The sequence below is a fragment of the Podarcis erhardii genome, assembly GCF_964252035.2.
Source record: "Podarcis erhardii genome assembly, chromosome: 2".
NCBI lineage: Eukaryota > Metazoa > Chordata > Lepidosauria > Squamata > Lacertidae > Podarcis > Podarcis erhardii.
The window spans coordinates 113,356,854-113,381,197 of NC_138498.1; the positions used below are offsets into that span (position 1 = coordinate 113,356,854).

The 24,344-nt window shown below is 45.6% G+C and overlaps 2 protein-coding genes across 3 annotated transcripts in view; one reads left to right on the forward strand and one right to left on the reverse strand.

The window, feature by feature from the left end:
- Positions 1-24,344, reverse strand: part of LOC309336976 (zinc finger protein RFP-like) — a 194,479-nt gene that overhangs the window by 160,227 nt on the left and 9,908 nt on the right. The window lies entirely within an intron of this gene.
- On the forward strand, positions 831-15,327 carry LOC309336849 (zinc finger protein RFP-like). The gene is made up of 8 exons (XM_081853273.1): positions 831-1,055; positions 3,238-3,657; positions 7,830-8,081; positions 8,255-8,277; positions 9,855-9,970; positions 12,661-12,687; positions 13,384-13,410; positions 14,322-15,327. The coding sequence occupies exons 2-8, from the start codon at positions 3,250-3,252 to the stop codon at positions 15,056-15,058; spliced, it is 1,590 nt and encodes a 529-aa protein (XP_081709399.1). The 5' UTR covers positions 831-1,055; positions 3,238-3,249; the 3' UTR covers positions 15,059-15,327.

A 24,344-nucleotide genomic window follows, 5' to 3' on the forward strand; every position in this document is an offset into this window, starting at 1 on the left:
GGGATCTCTTCCGACTCTGAAAAGAGCATAAAATGTTACTCAGCTAAAGGCCTGGCATAAAAGGAATGTACATGATATAGTGCAATCAGTAGTGTATGAGACTCAATCTCACGGTTGTGGGTTCGAGTCCAACTTCAGCAAAAAAATAATAATTCCTGCAGGGGGTTGGACTAGATGACCCTAGTGACCCTTTCCAACTCTACAATTCAATGATGGAAGGAAGGTGGGATTTAAGGAAATAAATGATAGCCTTGCTGGGTGCCCCTCCCCTCCAGAAAAAAACTTCTGCAACCCCCTTTATTTTTATTTATTAAATAGTTATTAAATTTATTAAATATTATTTATTAAATAAAATATTTATTTTTATTTTCTCCCTCACTCATTATGGGATGGAGAAGCAGTAAATTAGGCAAGGTTTGGGTGCAAAGCTCATCATTTTAATTTCCCCACCCCCCACATGGCGTCTCGAGTTAGCAGGAAAATAGGGGGCAAAAAACACAGCCAGGCGGATCCGCCTTGCAGCCAGGAGAGCGGCTCAGTTAAAAGCGTGTTTGTGCAAAAAACAAACAAACCCCCAAACCCTGTTATTTTACTGAGCTTCCATGTGCCAGTAAGGCTCCCCGGCTCTCCAAATCTGCGCTCGATATTAGCCTTGAGCCCCTATGTGGATCCCTAGGGGAAAGCACTAGCGCCCTTGAGCATGTGCAAAGCGCCTCCGCCCTTTGGGAATCGGGTTATATGCTTAAGCGAAATACAGTGTGCGGAATCGTTGCAGCTCGTAAAACGGAGGCTTCTGCATAACCTCCTGCATAACCAGCGCCCGGGGCCGAAGCGGAAAGCGGCTCTGCTGCTGCTGCTGCCGCCCACGTGCTTTCGCCCGGGACCACCCAGCGCGCCGCGCCTCCCACTCTCTCACCTGATTGGGCGAGGGGTCGCTTGGAACGTCGGGAGAGCTCGGCTGCTCTGGCCAATCGCCGGCGCAGGGAACGTCCGAACTTTCGGAGCGGATCCTGGATCTTTTGTGCGCTCCCACGAGACTCCAGCGCGCAGGACAGGTGAGAGCCGGCGTTGCGTGCACACGGAAGAGATTTTTTATTAATATTTATTTCATTTATATCCTTCATTCCTGCCTGGGCGGTGTGCAACTTTAAAATGCTGGGACAAAAAGGTGGTCTCAAATGCAAAGGGGGAGGTGGGTTTGTTCCTTGGCCTTGAGTTTTTTTCTCCTCTCCCCCCACCCACGTCAGGAGATTTGTGGGATTGACTTTGCTTTTTTTATATATTTCTAATATTAAAAAAAACTAAAGATAAAGAACATAAAGAAATACCATTGCAGCACGTAGAAAGCAGTTCTGGGGTTCCAGAGCTGAACAGATCACATGGTCCTTCCACCTAAAGATCTGTTCCTGATTCTTGGAGCTCCCCCCCCCCAGTTCATTAGTTTAAATTGGGGTGGGTCATCATTAAACAGTTTGGATCTTGAAATATTTGCCCATCTACTTCAAATCAACTAGTAGATCCTGCTCTGCACATGTCCTAATTTGAGACTCGGCTTTTTTGCTCTTTGATTCAGAGGCTAAGAGCATGGGTAGGCCCGGGGGCCAAATCTGGTCCAATCGCCTTCTCAATCCGGCCCACAGACAGTCCGGGAATCAGCGTGTTTTCACATGAGTAGAATGTGTCCTTTTATTTAAAATGCATCTCTGGGTTATTTGTGGGGCATAGGAATTTGTTCATTATTTTTTTCCAAAATATAGTCCGGCCTCTCACAAGGTCTTATGGACAGTGGACCGACCCCCTGCTGAAAAAGTTTGCTGACCCCTGGCTAAGAGGAACCTGCGGGTTAGGATCGGGGAAATCTCCAGGCGTCTCACAAAATGGGGCGGGGGGGGGTGGTTGGAGGTGTCACCTGTATGTTTAGGGGCTAGATGTGTTGCCCACATCTATTTTGGAGGATCCTGGTTTAACTAGCAACAGGTTTCCTTGCCACTCCCCAATAGTTTGGGGCTGGAATGAGCTAACAAATAAATCCTGTGTTTTGCCAGCTGTTGTACTAAAACAGGCCCCATAGGTAAATGTAAAGGGACCCCTGACGTTTGGTCCAGTCGCAGACAACTCTGGGGTTGCGGCCCTCATCTCACTTTACTGGCCGAGGGAGCCGGCATACAGCTTCCGGATAATAATAATAATAATAATAATATTTATTTATACCCCGCCCTCCCCAGCCAAGACTGGGCTCAGGGCAGCTAACAAGCAATAATAAAAACAAGTTGATTAAAATACAATTTAAAAAACAAGATTAAAATACAACATTAAAACATTAGGATGCAGCCTCTTCACAGGAGGAGAAAGGAAAAAGAAAGAGGGGGAGGGAATCAAATTCTAGGCCAAAGGCCAGGTGGAACAACTCTGTCTTACAGGCCCTGCGGAAAGAAGTCAGATCGCGCAGGGCCCTGGTCTCATGAGACAGAGCGTTCCCCCAGGCCGGAGCCAGAGTTGAAAAGGCCCTGGCTCTGGTTGAAGCTAATCTAACTTCCTTAGGGCCCGGGACCTCTAGGGTGTTGCTATATATGGACCAGGAGAGGCGGTGCCGTAGGTATGGGGGCCCTAGGCCATGAATGGCTTTAAAGGTCAAAACCAGCACCTTAAATCTGACCCTGTATTCCACTGGGAGTCAGTGCAGCTGGAAAAGCACTGGGTGAATATGGCAGAGACCCTGTGAGGAGCATTCTGCACCCGCTGGAGTTTCTGGGACAGTTTCAAGGACAGCCCCGCGTAGAGCGAATTAAAGTAGTCAAGCAAAACTAGTGGCCAGCATGACTAAGCTGCTTCTAGCGAACCAGAGCAGCGCACAGAAACACTGTTTACCTTCCCACTGGAGCGGTACCTATTTATCTACTTGCACTTTGACGTGCTTTCGAACTGCTAGGTTGGCAGGAGCAGGGACCAAGCAACGGGAGCTTTCCCCGTCATGGGGATTCGAACCACCGACCTTCCGATTGGCAAGCCCTAGGCTCTGTGGTTTAACCCACAGCGCCACCGGTGTCCCTAAAACAGGCCCCATAGGCAGTTACTAATCCTATTATTAAAAACAAACAAACCACTGAGTGATTAAGGGGATCCTGTAGTCTAGTTCCATCCAGCTAACACAACTCTCCTGGCTGTTCTAGAGAAGGAAACACGCAGGCTGCATTGGAGATCTCAAATGAAACTGATAATTTTGTCCTTATGCTTCAGGGAGAGGTAGCCATGGAAGCTGAGGGTGCTATTGAGGGGCTCCTCGAGGAGGCGACATGTTCCATCTGCCTGGAGTACTTCATAGACCCAGTTACAATCGCTTGCGGCCACAACTTCTGCCAAGCCTGCTTTGACCAACTTTGGGAGGACCCCAATGTAGACTCCTGCTGCCCTCAGTGTCGAGAGAGGATCAAGCAAAGGAACTTCAGGCCAAACCGTCAGCTGGCAAATATGGTCGAGATCGTCAAGAACCTCCAGGAAAGGAAAGGATTGAAGAGAAAGTGGGAAGAGCCCCAGAGGCAGCAGGAGCCCACGAAATGGAGGGATGGTCAGGCACCAATGGGTGTGGTCTGGGACCGGTTGCATGCTGACCAGGGCCACACTGCGTCTTCTATAAGCAAGATCTCCGTAAAATACAAGGTAAGAAATTGATATGGCAGGTGGTCCTAGGAAATCGCCCTGGCTCTTTTTGGGAGGGTTCTGTGCAGCCCTATGAGTTTTCCCTGGAGTAAAAGGTCATGCAAAGATTATGCAGGAGATGGATTAAGGATTAAATTTGAAGATCAAAACGCAAACCTCTTATCCCATAATACGTGTGGGAGAAATGCAAAAAGTAAACGCGCTGTTTTGATTTTTATTTTTTTAGCATATTAAAACACCTTTTTGCCGGTTATTTTTATTGACTTTCCATAATTTACAACAAATTGTCTCCAAATTTTTTAAAAAATTAAAAACTGACTCTCCCCGCCTTGTCCCCTCTATTTTTCTCCCTTCTTTGCTGCTCCCAATACAATAACTTTTCCAACTATCATTTCAAAATGCATTCATCCCATCACCCTACACATCACCTGTTCAATTACCTATTTGTGGTATGGATTTTATACCTTGTTATAACCTGTCCTCAAAATAACAATTGAGTAAAATCCTCTTTTATCTATCTATAACAACCATTAATCAATTTTGAAACACTTCCCTCTGATAATAGCATTCCCTGCCTCTCACACCGCAAATCTCCCAGCGTCACCCACCCCTCACATTTCACCAGATTTAATCCTCAGTTTTACATACAACCAGCTCATTAATAATCCGTATCTCTTTTCTGTCAGAAAATCTCAGAAGTTGCCATGCTGGTATACGCTGTGGCCCATCCTGTCCCTTTCACTGTTCTTATTTCTAACCTCAGGGAAGGAGGCTGATGTAATCGCAACAAAATCCAGACCTCCTTTTTATACCTTTTATTTGTGGTCTGCTAACCTCCCCCTCTTCACCCCCATTGCAGTGAATGAGCCACACGTTTTTCGTAAGATAAACAAAAAAATGTTTACAGTGGTGCCTCGCAAGACGAAATTAATTCGTTCCGCAAGTTTTTTCGTCTTGCGAGTTTTTCGTCTTGCGAAGCACGGTTTCCCATAGGAATGCATTGAAAATCAATTAATGCGTTCCTAGGGAGACCGCCTTCAGACCAGGTCCGGGGACAATCTGTCCCCGGACCTCTTCTGAAGGCTGGCGGGGGGAGAAGGACTTTTCTCCCAACCGCCAGCCTTCAGAACAGCCTTCTGAAGGCTGGCGGTGGGAAGAAAAGCCCTTCTCCCGCCGCCAGCCTTCAGAAGAGTTCCTGCAGGGCTGCCTAGGCTGCGGATAGCAGCCTGCTGCCCGGTGCGAGGGACGCTCTGAAGCAGAGCGCCCCTCGTGCGGGGCAGACATCTGCAGCTTGGGGAGCCCTGCCGGACTTCCCCGCAGGGCTCTCCAAGCTGCGGATAGCAGCCTGCTGCCCCGCACTAGGGGCGCTCTTAAGCAGAGCGCCCCTCGCGCGGGGCAGACATTCGCAGCTTGGGGAGCCCTGCAGGATTTCCCCGCAGGGCTCTCCAAGCTGCGGATAGCAGCCTGCTGCCCCGCACGAGGGGCGCTCTTAAGCAGTGCACCCCTCGCGTGGGGCAGACATTCGCAGCTTGGGGAGCCCTTCAGGACTTCCCCGCAGGGCTCTCCAAGCTGCGGATAGCAGCCTGCTGCCCCACACGAGGGGCGCTCTTAAGCAGAGCACCCCTCGCGCGGGGCAGACATTCGCAGCTTGGGGAGCCCTGCAGGACTTCCCCGCAGGGCTCTCCAAGCTGCGGATAGGGGCAGCAGGCTGCTATCCGCAATTTGGAGAGCCCTGCGGGGAACTCTTCTGAAGGCTGGCGGGGGAGAAGGGCTTTTCTTTCCACCGCCAGCCTTCAGAACAGCCTTCTGAATGTTGGCGGTGGGGAGGAAAACCTTCCTCCCACCGCAAGTCTTCAAGACAGGTCCGGGAACAGAGGAGAAGGCGCGCTGCGCTTCCCTGCTGTCCCCGGAGATTTCCCTATGGGCTTTCGTCTTGCGAAGCAAGCCCATAGGGAAATTCGTCTTGCGAAGCTGCTAAAAAATCGGAAAACCCTTTCGTCTTGCGGGTTTTTCGTTTAGCGAGGCATTCGTCTTGCGGGGCACCACTGTACTTGCATTTCAAAGCAGACAGCAAATACAAGTAAGAAAAATTATCAGGTACAGCATACAAAAGTTGGCTTCAAAATAAGCTGTATGTGTTGGAAGCATGGTAGATAGAGAGTTTCCTAAGAGGCAGGAGGAAGTATAAAATATTTTTCATTTGTTACAGAATTCCCACCCAGAAGAGACCAGGGAATGAGCGCACATAATGTCCTCTCTAGGAAGTTTTAGAACCCTCTGGCCCTTTGCACACCTAGCAAAACATGAATTTGTGATTTGGCTGCAAACCCCACAAAGATGGCACCGCTCTTCCAATTCCAAAGCAATGTTCTATTTTCACAGAAATATCCTGCTGCTGTGTGCATCTCTCCCCCCCGCAATTGAATATCTGGTTCTTTTTTAAGTTCAAGGGAGCAATACGGCTTGGCCAGAAGGGACCAGGCGATTGCTTCACAGAATAAAACCACAACCAGTCAGATTTACAGCACAGTGAGAGCTGCAAGACTTCTGTAGTCACCTTAACCCATAGGTTAACTCGGCCCTCCAGCTGTTTTGGGACTACAATTCCCATCATCCCTGACCACTGGTCCTGTTAGCTAGGGATGATGGGAGTTGTAGTCCCAAAACATCTGGAGGGCTGAGTTTGCCTAGGCCTGCCTTAACCAAATGCTCAAGTCAATCGCTACAAGATGCCTAAAACCCATCAGGGTTGGCATCAACTGGATCTGTGAGGTCATTCCAGATTTGAGGGGATTCTGCATAGGAATAATTTGGCATAATTTGGTGATTGAATGAAAAGTACAGTCATACCTAGGGTTACAGACGCTTGCCGGGGTTTTTTTGGGTTACGGACGCGCTGAAACCCGGAAGTCCCGGAACGGGTTACTTCCGGGTTTCGGCGGTCACACATGCGCAGAAGCGCTAAATCACGCTTTGCGCAGAAGCACCGAATTGCAACCCACGCAGACGTGCTGCTGCGTGTTTGCGAACGTGCCTCCCGCACGGACCACGTTCTCGACCTGAGTGTCCACTGTAATGTAGAACAGGCCGTGATTGCAGGAAAAGTTAAAAATGTGAATGTGTTGCGTTGTGTTAAAACAATGTGACACAGCCGTTGCATGCAAAGATTGCAGCGTTCGGGATTAAAATTCAGCTGCAATTTAAGTTTTGCTGCCTCTTTTTTCCGAGATGCCTTTGAAAGAACTGGCAACAGATGCTCAACCCCACCTGAACTCTTTCACAAGGCCAACTAATTATGTGCAGCGTGTATCAAGTTTCCCAGCTGTATGGCAGTTCAGATTAAACTTAAGGCTGGGGAAAACCAACCCCAAAATCAAATCAATCCAAGAGGTAAAGTCCAAGATGTAGGGTCCAGGTAAACAGTAAGAAAAAATATGTTTTTAAGTAAAACTCTGAAGTCTTGAGCTCAACAGAGGCAAAGTAATTGGAAAAATAAAATGGGAAACTCATATCTTGCCCAAGCAGGCTAGCTCAAGAATAACTATGAGCAGCATTGATCATGAAGAAGGGGGAAAATTCAGATACATATTTACTAAAGGTAAAGGGACCCCTGACCATTAGGTCCAGTCGTGGCCGATTGGGGCTCATCTCGCTTTATTGGCTGAGGGAGCCGGTGTTTGTCCGCAAACAGCTTCCGGGCCATGTGGCCAGCATGACTAAGCCAGAACAGCGCACAGAAACGCCATTTACCTTCCCGCCAGAGTGGTACTTGCACTTTGATGTGCTTTTGAACTGCTAGGTTGGCAGGAGCAGGGACCGAGCAACGGGAGCTCACCCCGTTTCGGGGATTTGAACCACTGACCTTCTGATCGGCAAGTCCTAGGCTCTGTGGTTTAACCCAGAGTACCACCCGTGTCCCCACGTATTTACTAGTATACCAGTAAAATATGTATTGCTGTCCAGTCTGGGGCCAGAAACCAACTAGGACATTTTCCCATTAAGTGTCTAACATAACCCACATAAGCTTTTTCAGAATACAGGGCCACAAAGGGAGTGTGGATGAGCCTCTACCTGTTGATGAGATGCATAGTTAAAGTCACTGGTCCTAAACTGACCCTCGGCTGATTCTCATTTTCCACCTCTGCACTTCCTTTGAAATCTTTCCTCCCCAGGCGCAGTTAGAAGCAGAGAAGCAGAAAATCAGATCCGCCTTCCAGAGAATGCAGGTATTTCTCCGGACGAAACAGCGTCTCTGGCTAGGTGAGCTGGGAGATCTGGAGAAAAAGATTTGGAGGAGGGGTGAAGGAAACTTTGCTGAACTCTCTGGGGAGCTTTCCCGACTCAGAAACCTGATCGTGGCGACGGAGGCAAGAAACGTGCAGCCATCATACCACGTCTTCCAGCCCCCGAAGGAATCCCTCCAGGTGAGGCTTAATGCAAAGGTGACGTCCAGGTCTCTTGAATGAAAAAGAAAATGGTCCTGTGTCCATCCATTTGTTTTCCACAGGCCGGTGGGGAATTCTCACTAGAACGAAAAACAGCCCAGTGTTTTTTCCTGCCTGTGTAATTGACACCCACTTTTATTTTTATTTTTCAGGACATCAGAAGAGCCTTAACGAGGTATGTGGCTCACACACACCCTTTCGGCTTTCATGTGGAAGAAATTTGCTCCCTTTTGGTGTGTTTCTGGAAAGCAAACGATACTGTTTTCCTCAGCGTTGCGTGAGGTTCATTACTTTGCTCTTTTAATTTGGTCTTTCTCTCCCCAATCCCCTTTCTATCTAGCCTTGCTCACACTCCTTCCTTTTTCACCCCCTGTGAAACAACCTTGGTTTCGTTTGGGGGTGGGAGGGGGGACAGATTTCTGTAAAAGAGGCCCACATAAAGGCACTCTGGAGTACAGTCGGTCGTTAGAAACCATTTCCTTCCAACGGCAGTAGATGAAGGTTCTGGAGTTTTATTTCCTCCGCAAAGGGTGACTTCTCTACAACCTCACAATCAGATGCCCTTCAGATACCTAGGAGGGAGTAGTGGCCTTTTTACCTTTAGACTTAAGGGTAAAGGGTTTAACCCACAGTGCCACTTGCATCCCTTCACCTCTAGACTTAGTCCTCTGCTATACAGTCGTACCTCAGAAGTCGAATGGAATCTTTTCTGGAAGTCTGTTTGGCTTCCAAAACATTCAGATACCAAAGCGCGGCTTCTGATTGGCTGCAGGAACAAAATCGTTCAAAAACCCAGAACACTCACTTCTGGATTTCGATTGTTCGGGGGCTGATTTCTTCGGGTGCCAAGGCATTTGAGATTCAAGGTATGACTGTACCTTTTTATTGAAGCTGCCATGGAAAGAACATGCAGACATGTTCATGTGAAGTCCCTGCCCTGCTGCTGGGCAATCGGCCCCTGCTTTCTTCTGCGCTGGTGCTTCCATTTTGGCCAGGCCAGGCCCACCTGCTCTTATACCTGTTGCCGCCTGCGGAGTAAAGACTCAGGTCGCTGAAAAAGGGGCGCCTGCAATGTCCAGTGGCTCAGCACTTTGAAGCCCCGCAAATCCACCAATGATCAGCCAGTTGCCTTCTGTGGCAAACATCAGATTGTCCTCCTGCCTAAGGCAAGTGTGGGAGACTGGGTCTAGGCCAGTGAGCCAGGTCTTTACCTCTCCCCGCCCCCCATGACCCCATCCTGGCAGGGGGTGGTCCTAGCCACCTGCCAGTCACCTGAGATTGATAGTCATGGGGCTCGTTTTCACCTGCACAGTGTGAAATTAAACCACGTGTGTGCCATCAGCTGGTTATTGGGGCTTCAAAGTGCTTTGTGTGGCCTGCTTGCACCCAAGTATCTTAACTGCACCTCTGTTGATGTTTGCATCATCCTTTGACACACGTATTTCGTTCTTGGCGCTGGGCCTTTGCTTCTCCCTTCCCTGCAAGCTTCCTAGGCAATTTTTATAACCAATCTAGATGGTTCTCCTCCAGGGTGGACAGGTGGTAGAGGAGGAAATATAGGAGGCTGTCCCAGTTCAGGATGAATTTGACTGGATTAGAAGCAGTTGGCTCAAAAGATCTCAGGCCGTGAAACGGTAGCTTAGGGCACCTTCCCAATAAGTACATCTTGATTAAGAGCTCAGCCCTCTCATTTAATGTTTCGAGAGCTGTAGTCTGCTGCTGTTATTTAAACTTGACCGCGTTCCCTTCCAGGTGTGAGAAGAAAGCATCTGAGCACGAATCGGACCTTTCTCACTGGTGGGACGAGACGCTCAAAATCGCCGTGGAGAAAGGTTCTGCGCTGGAAAAGGCTACGGAGAAGTATAAAGGTACAGCCAAAAGCATAGCAGGGTTTGCTTTACTTGGTAAACACAAAACACAGTTGCTTCAAGAAGGCCTCTCTCTGACCCCAGAGAGGGCTTTCAGCTTTCATAGTCCTTGCTTAAAGTGCAAGTTCAAAGCCCTGCAAATCTAGTCTTCAGTTTCTTCACAAGCCTTTCCATTTCTGTCTTCCCTCAATCCTTCACTACAATTCTGCACCACACAGTACCACAGAATGCTGTAATTGGAGCTTATGGTATAGGCCAGAATTATGTGCCTGGCCACACAGGAACAGAGATAAGACAGCCATGAGTATTCTGCAGCTGCATCCTGGAAAGAAAAGCATTTTGTACCAACTTATGGAGAATTAACTCACTCCTTAACCTGTCCTACCCTATGAGATTCCGCAGAATGTCTGAGGAGACATCTCAAAAAAAATCTTTTCCCCCTTTGGTTCCGCGTCAGCAGAGAAGCAAGGTTCTGCTTATAATATCATGGAAGCCATTTTGAGGAGGAAAAACTGGTGTATAAGTGACTTTACTTTTAAAACTCCCCCTCACCATTCCATTCCGAAAGCTGTCCATTTCTTGCTGAAGAAGAGAAACTTTCAGAGCCAGCCCCACCTTATTCTGCAAGGAGGGACACAGTGTTTCTCCTAGTCAACAAGAGATCGAAGCAACATCCTTTATTTGGGGAACTTTAAGTATAAGTGAAAATGCACCCGATTCACATGGAAAGTGTCGCCTCTTGCTGCTTCAAAGTCCTCTGTGTGACTTCCCTTTCATCTCCTTGTCGTTAACCTGGCCTTCAAATTTAAGCAGCAAAACATTATTGCAAGCAGCATAATCTTAATTTTAAATTGGGTGGGGCAGCCCAGGAGCCACGCTCCTTTACGGCCATCTTTCCAGAGGCAAAATCAGGCAGAGCAATGAATGTTCATCTTGCCATTGGTACAGAAGGCTAGTTTCCACACACCTTCATGGATTCTTTTCTAACCATCCCCCAGGGATGCTGGCAGGCATGGTCAGAGTTGAGTGCCACATTCCAGCCAGGCAAAAAACCTAGGTGAATAATAATAATAATAATTTATACCCCACCCATCTCTCTGGGTTTCCCCAGCCACTCTGGGTGGCTTCCAACATAATATTAAAATACAATAACCTATTAAACATTAAAAGCTTCCCTAAACAGGGCTGCCTTCATATGTCTTCTAAAAGTCAAGTAGTTGTTTTTCTCTTTGACATCTAGTGGGAGGGCGTTCCACAGGGCGGGTGCCACTACCGAGAAGGCCCTCTGCCTGGTTCCCTGTAATTGGCTTCTCACAGTGAGGGAACTGCCAGAAGACCCTCGGAGCTGGACCTCAGTGTCTGGGCAGATGACTAGTAGAGGATGTGTCCTGTGGAGATAGAGGCCTGGAGGTGGCTGCTGTTTTTAACCTTTGGACACAATGAAAACTTTCCTGTGCTTCCAAGCTGACAAGACAGAAGTACTGTTTTGGGGGGACAGGAGGCGGGCAGGTGTGGAGGATTCCCTGGTCCTGAATGGGGTAACTGTGCCCCTGAAGGACCAGGTGTGCAGCCTGGGAGTCATTTTGGACTCACAGCTGTCCATGGAGGCACAGGTCAAATCTGTATCCAGGGCAGCTGTTTACCAGCTCCATCTGGTACGTAGGCTGAGACCCTATCTGCCTGCGGACTGTCTCGCCAGAGTGGTACATGCTCTGGTTATCTCCCGCTTGGACTACTGCAATGCGCTCTACGTGGGGCTACCTTTGAAGGTGACCCGGAAACTACAACTAATACAGAATGCGGCAGCTAGACTGGTGACTGGGAGCGGCCGCCGAGACCATATAACACCGGTCTTGAAAGACCTACATTGGCTCCCAGTACGTTTCCGAGCACAATTCAAAGTGTTGGTGCTGACCTTTAAAGCCCTAAATGGCCTCGGTCCAGTATATCTGAAGGAGCGTCTCCTCCCCCATCGTTCTGCCCGGACACTGAGGTCCAGCTCCGAGGGCCTTCTGGCGGTTCCCTCACTGCGAGAGGCCAAGTTGCAGGGAACCAGGCAGAGGGCCTTCTCGGTGGTGGCGCCCGCCCTCTGGAATGCCCTCCCATCGGATGTCAAGGCGATGGACAACTACCTGACATTCAGAAGACATCTGAAGGCAGCCCTGTTCAGGGAAGTTTTTAATATGTGACATTTTAGTGTATTTTTTATCTCTGTTGGAAGCCGCCCAGAGTGGCTGGGGAAACCCAGCCAGATGGGCGGGGTACAAATAATAAATTATTATTATTATTATTATTATTATTATTATTATTATTATTATTACAAGCGTACACAGGCAATTAAGAAAAGGTGTTTCTGAAATATTTGATCTCTGGTTTTAAGTACTAACCTGGTCTTCATTGTGTGTGGTGTGTGGTTGGAAACTGCTTCGGCATTTACCGTATGGTATAGCAATCTACACATATTTTTATAAGTAAACACAAAAAAATGCTGATGTAATAGCACAGTCCTATACGTGTCTACTCAGAAGTAAACGCTGCTGAATTTAATTACATTTAATCCCATTTAAGGGAGTGTGGGTCTACAACCTGAATGTGAAAGTGCTGAGATTCTTTTTTTCTTTTTTTTTCAAAACAATTTCTTCTATTTATTATCTGATTTATTTATTTTTCTGTCTTTTCTTCTGCATCAGCATCTCTGGAGCAAGTTCAAGACACAGGTAATTCTCTCAGACATTTTTGATGGAAGATGGAGTTTGAGGGAGCCACTCAGCTGCATCTAGGAAACCATTTGTGTGGTCCATAGAAAGGGGAGGAGGGGGACTTTCCACAGCAATGAATCCCTTCAACAGAAAATCAATTAAAATGTCCAATTTAGTTGCACTTTAACGTGAGATGTTTTTATTGCACCAACACACACGTTAGGATAGTCCGGCTTTATCAAAAGATCCTAGGGTGTTGTACAACATTAAAAACATTTTACGAAACCTGATACAAAGCATAATAATAATACAAAGCAGAAAAGCAGAATAATAATATTAACAGGTCCCTGTCCCCCCCTGAGCTTTAACAGACCATAGAGTATTTAATGGTCAAAGGCCTGGGTTAAAGAGGAATGTTTTTGCCTGGTGCCTCTAATGATGGCACTAGCTGAGGCTCCCTTAGTGAAGAAAATTATCTTGGAACATGGAGATCACACAGGAAAATAAAGTAATCCATTTCATATCTCAGAAAGTGGTGGGCTTTCCTTCCTTGGAGTTATTTAAGCAGAGGTTGAATGGGCACCTGTCATGGATGCTTTAGTCGAGATTCCTTGAGGAAGGGTCCCTTCTAACTCTACAATTCTTTGAAAGGGTTTGTTTTGGTTTTAGTGCTAATCTGTCTCTAAATTTGTCACTCTTTCCTCCCTGCAACAGCTCCTCTGATGCAAGACCTGAACAAAGGTAACTCGGGGAATGATTTGGATAACGTGGGGGTGGGAGAGACTGGATGGTTCTTAGGACCCGAAGAGGGCTGAAATGGAGCCGCAGCAGGCTTCACGAAGGCTTAGTCTCAGATTGCTTGGGGGGAAACGCTGGAGAGGGGAGAACGTGGAAGGCTGTGGGGAAGTGGGGCTTTTAGTATTGGCAACAGATCCATGGAGTGAGACCCTAGCAGGCATGAGCCTCTGTGTTCAGTAGTCCGGATGCCCTGCCAAGCCTGTTGTGCTGGTCCAGGGGGGGGGGAGGTTACCGTGGGGCGAGGTCCAGGACCTGAGTTGAGGGTCAGCAGACAGTCCTCCTCGGGCAAAGCGGGGTCCACAGCAGGAAGCCGGGCAAGGACAGGAACTCTGGGGGAAACAGGACTGGAAACTGGCCGAAACAGCTCATCTATGACGTTGCTCCCGCAACCTGGGACCGGGCTGACTGGCCTTTATCTTCTCTGAGGCCACGGGCGGTCCCGGCCCCCAGGAGACCCGCCTCTCCTGGCCTTAAGGCGAGCACTCCTCCTGGGAGAAGCCAGTTCCCTTCGCCTCTCTGCCCTGAGCCTCTGCAGTTCAGTTGAGGCTGAAGGGTTACTGGGCCCAGGGGGAGACTCACCTGTAGACACTGAGTCTTCAACCACCTCTGGAGCCAGAGTGGATTCACCTGGTTCCTGCTCCTGAGGATCCGGCACAGGTGCAGGCGCTTCAGAATCAAGGCCCTGCCCCAGTTCAGCCGGCCCTGGAGGCGGGGACTCCTGTGCAGGCTGGGATTCCTCTGATTCAGCCTCTGAATCGGATTCCCAGGCCATCACACCTGTGTAGATAGTGTGATTTACTTCCGTCTCGCTCCTGACACCGCCACCCAGCATCCTCTCCCCTTTTCTCCTGCAGTGGATGTCACCCTCGATGCAAATACCGCACACCCTTGCCTTACCATCTCTGAGGATTTGAAGAGTGTGTGGTGGGAGGTGGAGAAGAAGAGGAAGGGGGGGAAGAAGAAGAAGAAGAAGAAGAGCAACAACAGAGGGGCGACGGGGGACCTCCCTGACAACCCAGAGAGATTTAACGGGGAGCTCTGTGTGCTGGGCCAGGAGGGGTTCACGGCAGGGAAACATTGGTGGGTGGTGGAGGTGGAAACCTGGGGGAGGGCAATGTGGGCTGTGGGGGTTGCCCGAGACACCATGAGGAGGAAAGGCGTTATCTGCACCCATACGAACGAAGGGGTGTGGGCGGTGGGGAGGTTTTCCCGTAGCCCGTCTACGCCTTGCCAGTTCTTTGCTTTCACCTTCCCTGCACCAACCCCTTTGGCCTTGGCGAAAGATCCCCAGAAGATCCGCGTGTCCCTGGATTACGAAAGGGGTCAGGTGCAGTTTGCTGACGCCGACACCGACGATTTGATTTTCACCTACCACACGGGGTTGTTCTCTGAGGAGAAGCTCCGGCCCTTTTTCCAAGTGAGGAGCTGCGGGACCGCTTTGAAGTGCTGGCCTCGGAGCCCCGCTGCCGTGAACGGAAATGATAACGCCAGAACAGCAACGGGGAATCGGTGGTTCTCGCATGAGGTTGGACGCCAAGGCCCATCAGCCGCGGAAGCGTTCCACATTGATCAAGGATGGTGGGAGTTCTGATCCTGCAACATCAGAGAGGACCGCAGGTTTTCCCGTTCCATCAACAAGTTTATGGTTTCAGATAATTTTTCTTGTCAGTTTCTTAACCTTAGTTAAGCCAAGGGGGGCCACAGTCTAAATGGCAGGATTTCCAGTCCTCATCTCAGATCTTGGAATATTCCACCTGCAAAATGCAAATGAAGTAGGCTGGTTTTGGAGTCTTCTTTGTGTGGCTGTACCTTTGGAATGACCATTTATTGAGATAAAATAAAATAAAAAGAGGAACAGGCTCTTTGTGTTATGCAGAATGATTCAGTAGGTTGAGGCTCAACACAGTTGCTGTGTTGAGTCCCCACCCCAACCCCACCTTTGTGTGATTTTATAGGCACAGGAACCCTGTCAGGAAAAAAATGAACCCAGCCAGGCAAAAATGTATAAAAAAGGGAATTCCTGTATGCCAAGAATCATGTTTGGGGCAAGGACTCTTTTTGTGAGAGAACCCCAGCAGAGATTAAAAGTAACAAAATATGCAGCAATGTGAAATGTGAAAATATATGTTGTTAGACCTTTAAATGTTGTTAGACCTTAAAAATTTCCCTCTTCCTCCGGCATAAGAAAAGGCCAGACGTTTGGCAAGTTATAAATTTGTTTGCTTACAAACACTTCAAAGGTTCAGTTCATGTGCTTTTCCAAACACCAGTCAGGAAAGTTGCACAGGCAGTAAAAGAAGTTATAAAGTGGTGAGACTTCCTAGGTTATTGGTACAGGAGTGGCTGGTGAGAGCCATGTTGTGGAGCAGCCAGCTCAACCCTCTTCACAGCTTCAGCGGAGGTAGGCTGAAACACAACAGAAAGCTTGATTACCTATTTCCTCCTAATATGAGGGGATGTGACTGTGGTGATCACACAGGGTCACCAGACGTTTGACGGTCTATTGATCCCTGTGCCCGCTTTCCCGCTGCCACCAAACAGTTTCTCCCGGGTACACACTGAGTCCAGACAGTTGTTAACGTTAAACCAAATAAACAAGTTTATTTTATAAGCATTAACAAGTTTATGGTTTCAAATAATTTTTCTTGTCAGTTTCTTAACCTTAGTTTCTTTACCGGCCTATACCTTCCTAATACCTTCCGACTGATTATCCTAACAGATTCTCTCTCTCACATCACACTTGCCCAACCCACGACTTTCTAACTCCAGACTTCAGACTGACTTCTTAACAACTCTAACTCCTCCCCTTGGGTTCCTATTGCTTATTCATTTTACAATTAGTTAACCCTTTCCTTATGACCCAGTATGATGTCACACACCTAGGAGTGCAAACGCCACAGGGACCTAGCTAAGTTTGGCAGGTCAGTCTATGCTATGGTAGTGTTTGGTGGGTGTAAAACTGGGGTACCAGACTCCTAGTTCCCAGCTTCAGGAAGTGTTCAAATCAAGCCAGGCTATCCTGGTTAGGTGTAAGGAGGGCAGAGGAAGGGGATCTGTGGCAGATGAATTGGGGGGGGGGTCCTCTATTCACTGATAGGAGAAATAAAGCCAGTTTAGGGGAGATAGCTATGTGAACTAGCAGGCCAGAATGGTGGAGAGAATGCCAAGCCTTAATTTGGAGTCCAAGGCTGTGGCTATGGGAGAAGACTAACCCTTCTGGGGTGTTATTACTATGAACCCCTCCATCATAGGCTCAGGTTGTATATACAGTGGTACCTCGGGTTAAGAACTTAATTTGTTCTGGAGGTGTGTTCTTAACCTGAAACTGCTCTTAACCTGAAGCACTACTTTAGCTAATGGGGCCGCTGCACAATTTCTGTTCTCATCTTGAAGCAAAGTTGTTTTTTTCCTTCATTTTTTTGGAAAAGTTTTTATAATTAAAATAATTCAGCATTAATACACACATATTGCAAATATACAAGCATACAAATATACATTTCTTTTTTTTTTTTTTTTATAATAATTTTTATTGATTTTACAACATAAAGAAAAAACAAAACAAACATAATGCGACTTCCCCAAACCTCCCCTTCACTGCATCCAAATTTCAAAATTTTTAGCAATTCTTCATCCCATTTTTATCTTTAATTCTCTTTAAAAAGAGTTTCTGCTTTATAAATTTCGATTTATAGCTGTAATTCTTAGTGTCCAATCCCCTGACATCTTAACATTCCGAAATTTTACAACAATTTTTAAGATAGATTTTAAATTTTTTCCAGTCCTCCTCCACTGTCTCTTTCTTCTGGTCACGGATTCTGCCGGTCATCTCTGCCAGTCCCATAAATTCAGTCACCTTGGTCTGCCATTCTTCCAGAGTAGGTAGTTCTTTAGTCTTCCAATACTTCGCCAAAAGGATTCTTGCTGCTGTTGTTGCGTACATAAAAAAGGTCCTATCTTTCTTTGGTACCAATTGGCCGACCATGCCCAAGAGAAAAGCCTCCGGTTTCTTTACAAATGTCCACTTAAGGATTTTCTTAATTTCATTATAGATCATTTCCCAGTAGGCCTTAATCTTTGGGCAGGTCCACCAAAGGTGATAAAAAGTTCCTTCACATTCATTACACTTCCAGCAATTGTTATTGGGCAAATGATATATCTTTGCAAGCTTGACTGGGGTCATGTACCACCTATAGATCATTTTCATTATGTTCTCTTTCAGGGCACTACATGCCGTAAATTTAATACCTGTGGTCCATAACTGCTCCCAGTCAGCAAACATAATATCATGACCAATATCTTGTGCCCACTTAATCATGGCTGATTTAACCGTTTCATCTTGTGTGTTCCATTTTAGCAGCAGATTATACATTCTAGACAAATTCTTAGTATTGGGTTCTAGCAATTCTGTTTCTAACTTTGACCTCTCCTTCTGAAATCCTAGTTTTCTGTCCTGCTTAAAAGTTTCATTAATCTGGTAATAATGTAACCAGTCTCGGACTTTAGGTTTCAATTTCTCGAAACTCTGTAGTTTCAGCTTTTCACCATCATATTCTACAATTTCACAATATTTTGGCCAGTCTGTATCCATGTTCAATCTTTTTACCGCCTTAGCTTCCATTGGTGACAGCCACCTGGGGGTTTTACTTTCAAACAAATCTTTATATCGATTCCATACATTATACAATGCTTTCCTAATAATATGATTTTTAAAATTTCTATGTACCTTTACCTTGTCATACCATAAATATGCATGCCAACCAAAACTATTATCATAACCTTCCAGGTCCAGAATGTCTGTATTCTCAAGAAGTAGCCATGGTTTCAGCCAGCAAAAAGCTGCTGCTTCATAATAAAGTTTTAAGTCCGGCAGGGCAAAGCCCCCTCTATCCTTTGCATCAGTCAAAATCTTGAATTTAATTCTGGGTTTTTTGCCCTGCCAGACAAATTTAGATATATCTTTCTGCCACTTCTTGAAACAGTCCATCTTATCTAAAATTTGCAATGTCTGGAACAAAAACAACAATCTCGGCAATACATTCATCTTAATTACAGCAATTCGGCCTAACAAGGAAAGTCTCAATCTTGACCATATATCGAAATCTTTCTTCACTTCAGCCCAGCATTTCTCATAATTATCTTTAAATAGATTCACATTCTTAGATGTTAAGTTCACCCCCAGATATTTTACCTTTTTAGTAATTTCCAAACCCGTTTCTCTTTGAAAACTATCTTTTTCCCCCACCGTGAGATTTTTTTCCAACACCTTTGTCTTGTGTTTATTCAATTTAAAACCTGCTACCTGACCAAATATTTCAATAAGTTCCAAAACTCTTTTTGTACTAGTTTCTGGCTGTTGTAGTGTCAAAACTAGGTCATCTGCAAATGCTCTTAGCTTATAATGTTTAGTTCCGACCTGTATACCTTTAACCAGCTGGTCTCTTCTAATCATGTTAAGGAAAACCTCCAGTACCGATATAAACAATAGAGGGGAAATTGGGCATCCCTGTCGTGTCCCTTTCTCTATTGGAATTTCATCCATAACCATACCATTTACAATAAGTTTGGCCTTTTGCTCAGAATAAATTGCACTTATACCATTTTCAAAGTTCTTGCCTACCCCCATTCCTTGGAGATTCCTCTTCATAAAGCTCCAACAAATATTGTCAAAGGCTTTCTCTGCATCGACAAAAATCAAAACAGCTTTTCTATTTATGTCAGTTTCCAAAAGTTCTAGAATATCTATAATATTCCTCACATTGTCTGACAAATGCCTGCCTGGTAGAAAGCCTGTTTGGTCCCTGTGAATCTCCTCTAACAGCACTTTTTTGAATCTTTTTGCTAGAATGTCTGCAAAAATTTTATAATCCACGTTCAAAAGTGATATAGGGTGGTAATTCTTGACTTGATGTTTCTCAGTTTCTGTCTTTGGTATAAGTGAGATGAATGCTTCCTTCCACGATTCGGGAGCCTTTTTCCCCTCCAAAATTTGATTGCAAACTTCTTTCAATGGTTGTATTAACCAATCCTTCAATACTTTATAATATCTCGCAGTTAATCCATCTGGTCCTGGTGATTTTCCCAGCTTCATATCCTGGATGGCACTCTCTATTTCTTGATCTGTAATTTTCTCATTTAAACTCCTTCTGTTGTTTTCAGAGATTTTTGATAGTCCGTATTTTCCAATAAATTCTTCTATCTCCTGTTCATTTTTTGGCCCTTGTTTGTATAATTTCTTAAAGAAACTTTGAAAACAATTACTTATCTCATTTGGTTTATTAATAGACTTCCCATCTACTTCGAGTGATGTCACTGTATTCAATTTTTGTCTCTTTTTCAGTTGCCAAGACAGTAGCTTCCCACATTTATCTGCAGATTCAAAAGTCTTTTGTCTCATTTGTTTAATTTTCCATTCTATTTCCTGGTTCGTCAATTCCATATATTGTGTTTGATAGAATTTTATTTCTCTTAATATCTCCTGGGATTTAGGCTTAGATCTCAATTTCTTCTCCCCTTCTTTTATTAGATTCCAAATTTTCTCTTTCTTCTCATTCTGCTTTTTCCTCTTTATTGAATTCTGTTGTATTAGGAAGCCACGCATCACGGCTTTACTTGCGTCCCAAATGATTCTTTTTTCTGTGTCTGATCTCAAATTGATCTCGAAGTAGTCTTTAAGTGTTTCTTGGGCCTTTTTGCAAATTTCCCCATCTCCAAAGAGAGTGTCATTCATTCTCCATCTAAAGGTTCCAGCTGTTGTCAGTTTCATTTCCATCTTGACAGCATTATGGTCAGAGCAGGTCTTTGGGCAGATTTCTGTTTTTTTAACCTTTGATGCCAGATTACTAGAAATCCATATTTGATCAATTCTAGTCCATGTCATTTTTGCTTCAGAGAAGAAAGTCCCCTCCCTTTCCAGAGGGTTCCTAGTTCTCCAAATATCGATCAGATCCATAGTGTCAGTCAGGTCAAAAAAAGTCTTTGGTAGTCTTCCGTCATTAGATATTGTTTGTCTTTGGGCCTTATCCATGTTTGTAGAGACGACTCCATTCATGTCACCCATCATTATAATTTTAAAGTCCAAAAAGTCCATTAAAGTCTCATGCAACTTCTTGAAGAATTCAGCCTTCCCCTCATTTGGTGCATAAACTCCAACAATCAATATTTTTTCTCCATAAATTTGGATTTCCACTGCCAGGTATCTTCCTTGGTCATCCTTAAAGATCAATTTTGGTTCAAATTTTTCCTTGACATAAATCACAACTCCTCTTTTCTTGACTCTATCTGATGATATAAATTCTTGTCCTAATCTCTTGTTTGTTAAAAGTTTTCTATGTATCCTGGCAATGTGAGTTTCTTGTAAACAGATTACGTCTAGATGTTCCTTCTTTAATAAATGAAATACTTGGCCCCTTTTTCGAGGGTGGTTCAAACCATTGCAGTTCCAGCTGAAGAGTTGCAGAGACATTTTGGTTACTGGGTAGACCTTCCACCGACTGCACCAAGTTGTTGTTCCTCCTCGGTCGGTGCTCGGTTCAGTCCAAATGATAGATTTGAGATGTCCGGTACTTCCTCCTCGCTGACAGTTCCTTTCTGAAGATCCTCTTGATTTCTTTCCAAAAAGAACTCTTTATCCTGGTTTGTTTTTATTTTAATTTTCTTCCCTTTGTAGCTAAAGGACAGCCCTTGTGGAAATTCCCACCTAAATGGGATGTTATTCTTCTTAAGTAGATCAACTAGTTCTTTAAATTGAGATCTAACCTCCAAAAAGTATTTAGGAATATCCTTGAAGATTTGAATCTGAGAATTTTTAATGACCAAGGCCTTCTGGAAATGTAGGTTCAATATTTTGTCTCTTTGTTCCTTTGATCCTAAGGTAATTAAACAATCTCTTGGCTTCTTCCCTTGCTTCCTGCCAATCCGAAAGGCTGAAGTTATCATAAATTCATCTTCCTCTCCATCTAGCTCATCATTCCAGAAGTCTTGAAATTTGTCTGTAAGGAATTCCCCGAGCTTGTCCTCTTCCTCTTCTGGAACCAGTCTTAATTTCAGATTCTTACTTTTCCTTTCCAGTTCTAGTAGGGCTAATGCTGAATCATGTTCATGTACTTTTTTTACAATAGGCGCAAACTTTCCTTTGGTTTCTTCAGCAGTGGACCTAGCACTCTCAGCTATTCTCCTTGTTTCCGTAGATTCTTGAACCAAACGGTTTATAGAATCTGTGTTAGATGAAATTGTTGTTGTATTCAGGTCTAGTCTTGTTGTCAACTCCGTCAATTTCTTTGAGTTCTCTGTAGACTGTTTAGTGAGTTCTGCAGATTGCTTGGTAAGTACTTCTAGTGACTGATTTATTTTAAGCAGGGCCTGTGTCATTGACTCCATTGATGCTGCTGTTATTTTTTCTTGTGCAGCTGCTGCTCCTGATAAGGAGCCTCTTTTTTGAGCTTGTTTTTGAGCCTGCTTTGTTTTACTTCTTGTTGAAATCTCTTCTGGCGGGTTGCTCATAACTCAAGGTCATTCACACAGGAAAGTTGCAAGTGGAAAATCCCACTGGATACTCCGTAATGTAACTAAAGCCCTCTAGAGGAGGAAATTGTAACCATCCAAAGGCACCCAGAACAAAGAAACAGAAAGTCCAAAGGCAAAAGTCCCATTAAAAGTCTTTAGTTTGTAGCACTTTACTGTTAAAATTGTAATCCACCAAAGTCCCGAGTATGTTTCAAAATAAGTCTTATTTTGTAGCCGCTGTCCTTTGACAGCTCACTTGACAGTTCCTTTTTTCAGGCGATCGCTGCTCCGGCAGCCTGGCCAGAAGTATCAGCAGCAGAGGTTTTTTATTCCTTATCCCTTTCTTTTGCAGGTTAAATTAATTCTGTTTCCTTCCCCCCTTCTCCTGCACAACAGGGGGGAGACCCTTTCGATGTCTGGTTTAATAAGAGTTAAAAGGAAAGTCCATTTAAACACAGCTTAGTCTTTTCATTGCTCCGTTAATCATGCAGTTCCGGGAGGCTGACTTCCTTAATTTTGCCTTCCCGTTTTCAGCCAAATCTTCTAAATTTTTTAAGTCCCGTCTTACTTTTGCAGTCTTACTCACGGGTATTGTTGTTGCCAATCGTTGATTTCAGAAAGGAATCGGCGCTCTCCGTTAATGGCGACGCGGCTTCACTCCGTAAGCTGGGTAGCGATCCTCAGCACCGCGCTCACCCCGATGCCGCTCCGGAGCCTTTAAAAAGGCTCTTTCACGATGCCGGGGGGGCGCAAAGGTGCCCACCGAATCTCCTTGCTCACAGGCTTCAGCGCCTGTGATTTTAGGGGTCCCCCGCTTGCCGTAGCGGGTAAGACCCGAACTTACGGAGCAGTCCTGCCTCAAATATACATTTCATACAATCCTTTAAAATGTTCAAACATACCTACACCCAATCCCACAGATAATTCCTTCTGGAGGTCTGTTCTTAACCTGAAACTGTTCTTAACCTGAGGTACCACTTTAGCTAATGGAGCCTCCTGCTGCTGCCGCGCCACCAGAGCACGATTTCTGTTCTCATCCTGAGGTAAATTTCTTAACCCGAGATACTATTTCTGGGTTAGCAGGGTTTGTAACCTGAAGCATCTGTAACCCGAGGTACCACTGTATGTGTCAATAAACCATATATACCAGAGATGCCACAGTCTCTGCTGTGCCTCAATTCCAAAAACATGAACCCCGCAGCAATGCCTGGAACCCCTGAAATGTCACCTTTCAAAGTTTGGGGTGGCGGTGAGCAACAGTATCAAACCCTGCGTGCAAGACCTGAGAATCTTGGCCACGTGAGGCTGCCTATCCCACTAAAAAGCCCCTCTTTTATGTTGCTTCCTTTCAACTTGTGTGCACAGAGAACCTGATTATCCAAAACAGTGCAATGGACAGAAGCTGCTAATCTTGTTCTGTGGTCTTGGCAGTGATCCCTCTTTAACGCCAAGGACACACAGCTGTTCCACCTTTCTTCATCTTTTAACGGTTAGCAAAACCTAGTAGCAAAGGTGCATTTGCATGCAACCCTATTTGAGTCCTCAGCCAATAAAACAAGATGAGCACCTCAACCCATATTCCCCTCTTTTTCCCTTTCTCCTGTGATGAGGCTGTATTTTAATGATTTAATGTTGTATTTTAATCTTGGTTTTTAAGTTGTATTCATTCAATTTGTTTTTATTATTGCTTGTTAGCTGCCCTGAGCCCAGCCTTGGCTGGGGAGGGCGGGGTATAAATAAAAAATATTATTATTATTCAACTCCAGAGTCATTCATGACTGGACTTAACTGTCAGGGGTCCTTTACCTTTACCTTTTTATTGAGTTCTGTGAGGTTTCTTTCAAGGAAACACCAGATTGCAGCCATGTTACCTTCCAGATTGCAGCCATGTTACCTTCCCAAGGAATCTAGTTTTGGCTCAACCAGCCAGGCAGGACCTGGGAGGGGCATCACCTTAGGTTTTGCATATGGTAGGTGAGAGTTTGCACCAGAAGCTTCCATGGGCATAACCAGTATTTAGGAGGGGCAGGCTTTGTGTTTGGGGCGGGGGGCAGAACTGAGTTATCTGTGACACAATTGACCAGTTAAGTATTTTATTTACTTACTTGATGGGGGGCAGCTGCCCCCCCCCCAGGCTATGCCCATGGCAGCTCTCCTGCTTCACCCTCAGACCCTAGAGTGAAATATTTTGATTTCCTTTTGAATAACACATAAAACACTACAGTCATACCTCATGTTACATCCGCTTCATGTTACGTTCTTTCAGGTTACATCCTGCGGGGACCCGGAAGTACTGGAAAGGGTTAGTTCCGGCTTTCACCGCATGCACAAAATGATGTCGCGTGCGTGCGCGGAAGCGGCGAATCGCAACCCAC